The following is a 6,000-nucleotide window of genomic DNA, read 5'->3' on the forward strand; positions in this document are numbered from 1 at the left end:
TTTCACTCGTATATATTAATTCACGTTGAGGATTAAGTCATTTTTTTTCTCTGCAATGAGCGCATAGAAACACATGTGGTGAAGGCAGAGAGAGATGTGAGTCAAAGCCCAGTGAAAGCCATACAAAGAGTTAGCCAAAGTTGAACCCCCCACTGCTAACCAAACATATTTAACAGCTCTCTCACAGCCCGTATCTCCACCACATACTGGATTTAACACAGTCTCCCCACAACGCGTCTGTGATGCTAACTGATAGAAATGCTAGTGAGTTAACCACAGACCTCCCTCCCCCCCCCACTCCCTCCCTCCTTGCCTCCCCCATCCCCCCTACCTGTCTCTGCAGTCCAGCTGCAACCAGGCTCATTGACCTTTGACCCCGTTCTCGGGCCGTCTCCCGGGATTAATCATGCATCTAACCACTGTCTCAATTTGTCTGTCAGTCTGTCTCCATGCTTCTTACTCCCACACATCCATTTCTCCTGTGATTCCCTCCAGTCTCGCTCTTTCACAACTCCCTTTCATCGTTATTGACTGTATCGCCTGTTGCTTGTCCTCGCCTGTTACTGTAAATTCCACAATTTTCTCTTGATTACCCAACACCCCTGCTGTGGGTTATCTGCAAAAGCTCATAAGCCTTTGTCTCCAGGTGTGAACATTTAAGTCACAAACATTTTATGCAGCATGACGTCCTTAACTTTATTGCCCGTATCATGTGTTTCCTGTGTCCCGTGTTTGTACCCGCGTATATGGAGACAGTTTGGTTCCCAGAGGAGGAGGTTACAAGGAAAATGAATCAGACAACCGCTGCAAAATATCATCTGCAGCAGCTGGAAACACAACCGAGGCGCTCCAAACTGGACTCGCACACGCTCGGTGTGTCTGTGTGTGACGGACACCTACACACAGAGGCACACGGTTCATTTTCGCAGTGCCGGACACCCGGTATATCACACGGTCTTTGTGCACCGTGAGGATGGAGGCATGATAGATGGTTTCGCCTGTTTTGTTATAGTCGTAGTAACAGACTGTTGGTCTCCACTGCTATACAATCAACACAAAACACTCATAGCTGGACACGCACATAGTGCACATCATTTCACAGTTATTCCGAGCGGGAACATATAGCTCTTTTCCTTCCTGTGTCCCCCGTGGACAGATGGAAATATAGATAGCAGGACCGGGGGAAATAAGAGAGGTAATAGGGCAGTTAAGGGGGGGGGGGGGGGAGCGGCAGTTGAGTGTCTCTGACCATTCCCCAGTTAGACCGAGCAGCTGCAGAGATATTTGACCGCATTCCTGATTTCAGACACAAATTGAATTAATGGGCTGAGGGGAGTTGAGACGGCCCTATTCCCTTCCCCTGCCCACTCAGTGGGGCACCTCATCCCGCCCCTGCCTTTATCCCCCAAACTCCAAAATGAGTCTCTCAATTAAGGGGTAGATTCTCCTCACCCCGACTGGACCCTCATCATCATCATCACCAGCAGCGGCAGCAGCAGCAGCAGCAGCTCACCCTCTTGAGTCAACACCTCCACAGAGGGCAGTAAAAGACCGGGGCTCGGGTGACACGCAGCAGGTGCGGGGAAGTCTGGTGAGAGGGGCTGCAGGGGTATAAATCTCCCCCGGGGCTCCAGCAGTGCCGACGTGGAACACCCAGGAGGTGAGTCTCATTGGCGCCATGTATTGGCAACCAAGGAAGGTAGGGAGGAGCAGGTGATGGTGCAGCAAAGAGATGTCGAGGGAAGGGCTATTTTAACCTCCCGTTATGGAAATGAGTGACACATGTTTTGACGGAGAGCGACTTGCCTGGCCCAGCATGTCGGGGGCGATGGGGATGGTGGGCCAGATGGCGGAGTAGACGGCGAAGAAGACCATCCAGAGCAACATGCTTCCCCATACCGCCAGGTGGGAAAACTACAACAGAGAAATAGAGGGAGGGCGGCAAAGAAAAAGAAAAGCAAAACGGAGTTCAGGAAAGGATGAAGATTAAGAGGCAGAGAAGAGAGACAACATGAGGTCACATAGTTTACATATAGCTCATCCGAATATAGACAACCTTTCCCTCCCTCCTTCCCTGTCTTCGTCCGGCTCTGTGATCTACTGTAAGGGGACACTGTGTGAATTCCAGTGGGACCCTGCTTCATTACTGCCAGGCTGTTGTGTGGACAGCTGAACGGACAAAGGTGTCAGCGCCTTTCTGTCCATCTCTCGCTCCAGCAGTAGGAACAAACCAAATAATGTTGCCACCACGGCTACTTCAGCTACTGTTGTCCTCAACTCTACATCCACTTCTGCTGATGTTGTTCCAGGATTGAAAGCTGAAACCACACGCTTAAGTCAGATACTTAGTTCTGTTTATTGACTCTTTGGACGGATTTTAAACCATCATTTTTTTTTTTTACCCGTTTTACGACATTTCTCTGCGGCAAAGTTCAGCATTTTTTTTTTTTTTGCTTGTGTACAGCGCAGTCATCTAATATTACGACATCTCTTACTTATCTTGTATCTGGTATATTTTGAGAGTTATCAGCAAGATTTTAATTCATGCTGACGTTACCAGTGTGAGGAAGGTATAATTGATTTTATCCGTGCTGTCTGTCGATAGCCTGAAGAGACAACCCAAGTTATTTCTCACTCATTTAAAAAGCAAACTTTCTATAGTCTGGGCCAGCGTGATCACTGCGGTAGCTGCCATTTTTTTCGTTGGGACTCTAGCTGGTTGGAGCCGACAAATCTCGTCAAGTTGTAAAAATATTTTTAAAGGTGCAACATGTCAGTACAGTATAAGCTGTGAGGAAATTGCCTGCATGCTCGGCCATTTGTAAACAGTGTACAGAGAAAGTAGGACTGGCAGTATGGTCTGAAACTTTATTTTATAGATTATATGATAGGGCTGTCAGAACGAGAAGGCTGTTTCTTTGATTATTTGTTAAATTGTTTTGTATGCAAAAATAGCAAATAAATGCCATTTATAATCTATCCCGGCCCACGGCGATGTCTTCAATTTGCTTGTTTTTTTAAGCAGCGCTCCAAAACCCAAAGACAGTTGATAAATTGTCATGTATGACAAAGAATAGCAGAAAACGTAACATTTGCTGATTTTGGCTGCTTAAGTGATTATCAAAATACTGGCAGAGCAATTTTCTGTCAATGGTCTAATCAATTAATCATTGGAACTCGACAGATCTTAATGTGATTGATACTTTTATCGTGTTGTTTTGATCATTTTAACCTGTTAAGTGTCACAATACGAATAAAATGTATTGTCATTACCACATATTAACAATATATGACGTTTGACAATAACCAGTAAGAGGAGTATAAAACATATTTCACTCAAAAACAATGAGGAGATATGGGATCTAAGTACAATAAATTAAATCTGTTTCGCTCTTATGTTTCTGTATTTATTATTCTCCAAACAGATGGTAATCTCACTGTTCTGGTCTGTTTTTCTCCTTCGCTATGCTTTGTCTGCGCAGCGAATATACCCTTGTGCTTGCAAGTTGATTCTCCTGAAGCCATATTTAGTCATTCTTGCAGCTGCTTTGCCGTAAATCTCCTATGATTGACTTAAATGGTTTGAAAGTGTCAACATTTGGCCATTTTACAGACTTTTTGTTTTGTTTTTTTGTAAATGGATACATTAGAAATATTGCACAGAGCAATGGAAATAAATGCAACTGTACATGAACTGGTTTGAAGAAAAGGTGCAAGCAACTGCAGTTTGAGAAACCTCAAACCTCCACCACAAGCTCAAGGTACGCCACATCTTTTCCCGTGCCGTTCCTGACTACGAAGCATTCAGACCAGGTCCTGCCACTGAAATCCACACAACGTAGGTCCGCTTCTCTAAATTTATCAACAGCACATGTGGTGTGGTGTATTAAGAGTGTGTTAATGTTCCTACCCTGGTCCAAGCGGTGGTCTCCATTCCAGCTTTCAGACAAACTGTAACTACCACATACTGCACACAAACACGCACACACACGCACACACACACACACACACACACACACACACACACACACACACACACACACACACACACACACACACACACACACACACACACAGACAGGAGCGGGTGGGCAAATGAAAAAAAACAAAAACAGAAAAAACAGATTAGTTCACTGGCGACTGTGAGGATAATAAACATTAATGTTATATAGTAAACTCAGCAATGTCTGTTAAAATACTCCCGACCCCCACAGCCCCCGAAGTCTACGCACGCACGCACGCACGCACACGCACGCACACACACACACACACACACACACACACACACACACACACACACACACACACACACACACACACACACACACACACACACAACACAACAAATAAACACCACTGACATTAACAAGAGACTGTAGGGAGTAAAATGATAGTGGGAGTGGGAGATGGAGAAGTGAATAGAAAGAGAAGAGATGGATGAGTGTGGAGAGGAGACAGACTGGCTAGACGAGACTAGATTGACTGGAGACTCATAAGTTCTCTGAGGAAGCAGCACAGCGCTGGTGTGTACACAAATACTGTGCAGCTGCTTAATATATGCACAAATCTGCATGCCAAAAAACAGAAATATGCACACAGAAATTGGCAAGACAGAAGAATAGAAAGTAAGATGCTTACTGTGTAGACCATATTTCCTACGAACAGGTAGTCATTTCCCAGACCGTTCGGGAAGGGCGAGTCTGTGGACAACACGTACACACGGATGCCTCATGACAAAGTGTCAGCAAATTGAAAATAATGGATTGTAAAAGAATTACTCGGGTACTTACCGTGCTCTAACATTTTGAGTGGAAACCAAAAGAGAATAATTGAATGAATCAGTGCATTTATACAGTGTCCCCAAAACACCTGAAAGATGGAACGAGACACAGAAACAGAGAGTGGGTGTGAGGATAGGGGAAAACAAGTCAGTGCAAACTAATGCCAAAGCACATATATGCACCCCTCCACCCCCACACACATAAAAACATCAATTCCTTACAGTAACACACAACTTCCACTGTGTGCATGCCATCAAAAGTGCCCTCCTGTACTGTACACATACACACACACACACAAACAAACACAAACACACACACACACACACACTAGGTTGAGTTGCTGGTGTACCTTCGAAAATGAAAGACTTCCTTATTCTGGCAATATGAATATCATTAAGAGTGGTCATGGAAACACCCCAGTCTCCATGCCACCTTTGTTTACTTGATGAAGTCCCAAACAAACAGCTGGCATCACTCATCAGATCCCAAATAGCCACAAGTCGAATGCAGAGTACAAAAATGACAGATTTAGCTTTGATTATAGATTTGTTTCTCTCTCTGTGTGTGTGTGTGTGTGTGTGTGTGTGTGTGTGTGTGTGTGTGTGTGTGTGTGTGTGTGTGTGTGTGTGTAGGTGCATGCAGACTGTAGATGTGTGTGCGTGTACCTTAGTGTTGAAGCCCTCGGCATTCTGGGTTATTCGGTAGAGCTGTGGGAAACGCAGCATGTTCTGCTGGCTGCACGGCCGGTCAAAGATCCCCAGAGTGAACGGAGGCAGTGCAGTAAATATCTGCAGCACACAGAAAATGTATAAACATCCAGCCATTAAAACACAACGTGAACACACAAGGCAGCGTGCACGCACATACACTTCGACAAGCTGGACAATCAGTGTTCACATCAGACCGTCAGCATTAAAAGGAATTCCACAACGTTTTAAAAATGAGGAGCCTGAAGGCATCTGCAGTCAGACGTAAAGTACACACAGCAGTCACCAGAACACAGAAATACACTCACACACACACAAATATGTCAGGCATGGAGAGATAAGAAGACAAAGTCGAGTGAGATTGAGTGAGAGATAGGCAGAGAGAAAGAGAGTCATCAATTCATATCCATTCAGTGAAAGCGGGGGAGAGAGTGGAAAACTGGGAAGAAAAAAAAAAAGAGTTGGCTAGTTTAAACGGGAGTGAGGGCGGATACTCACCACGTTGTAGAGGC

At 45.1% G+C, this 6,000-nt stretch overlaps 1 protein-coding gene across 6 annotated transcripts in view; it reads right to left on the reverse strand.

Annotated features, from left to right (window-relative positions):
• The window catches only part of atp8a2 (ATPase phospholipid transporting 8A2), a 49,521-nt gene that overhangs the window by 6,072 nt on the left and 37,449 nt on the right, over nt 1–6,000 (reverse strand). For all 6 annotated transcript variants that reach the window (XM_069703609.1, XM_069703608.1, XM_069703606.1 and 3 more), the window contains 6 exons: nt 5,987–6,000; nt 5,447–5,569; nt 4,791–4,869; nt 4,639–4,700; nt 3,911–3,967; nt 1,807–1,914 (listed from right to left, as the gene is read on the reverse strand). The exon at nt 5,987–6,000 is cut by the window's right edge and continues 61 nt beyond it. In XM_069703609.1, coding sequence (XP_069559710.1) covers nt 1,807–1,914; nt 3,911–3,967; nt 4,639–4,700; nt 4,791–4,869; nt 5,447–5,569; nt 5,987–6,000 — 443 coding nt within the window. The remainder of the gene's footprint in view (nt 1–1,806; nt 1,915–3,910; nt 3,968–4,638; nt 4,701–4,790; nt 4,870–5,446; nt 5,570–5,986) is intronic.

This window comes from Brachyistius frenatus, unplaced genomic scaffold (genome assembly GCF_029030835.1).
Source record: "Brachyistius frenatus isolate BFR_SWC_R1_liver_20210118 unplaced genomic scaffold, ASM2903083v1 Contig_47, whole genome shotgun sequence".
Lineage (NCBI taxonomy): Eukaryota > Metazoa > Chordata > Actinopteri > Embiotocidae > Brachyistius > Brachyistius frenatus.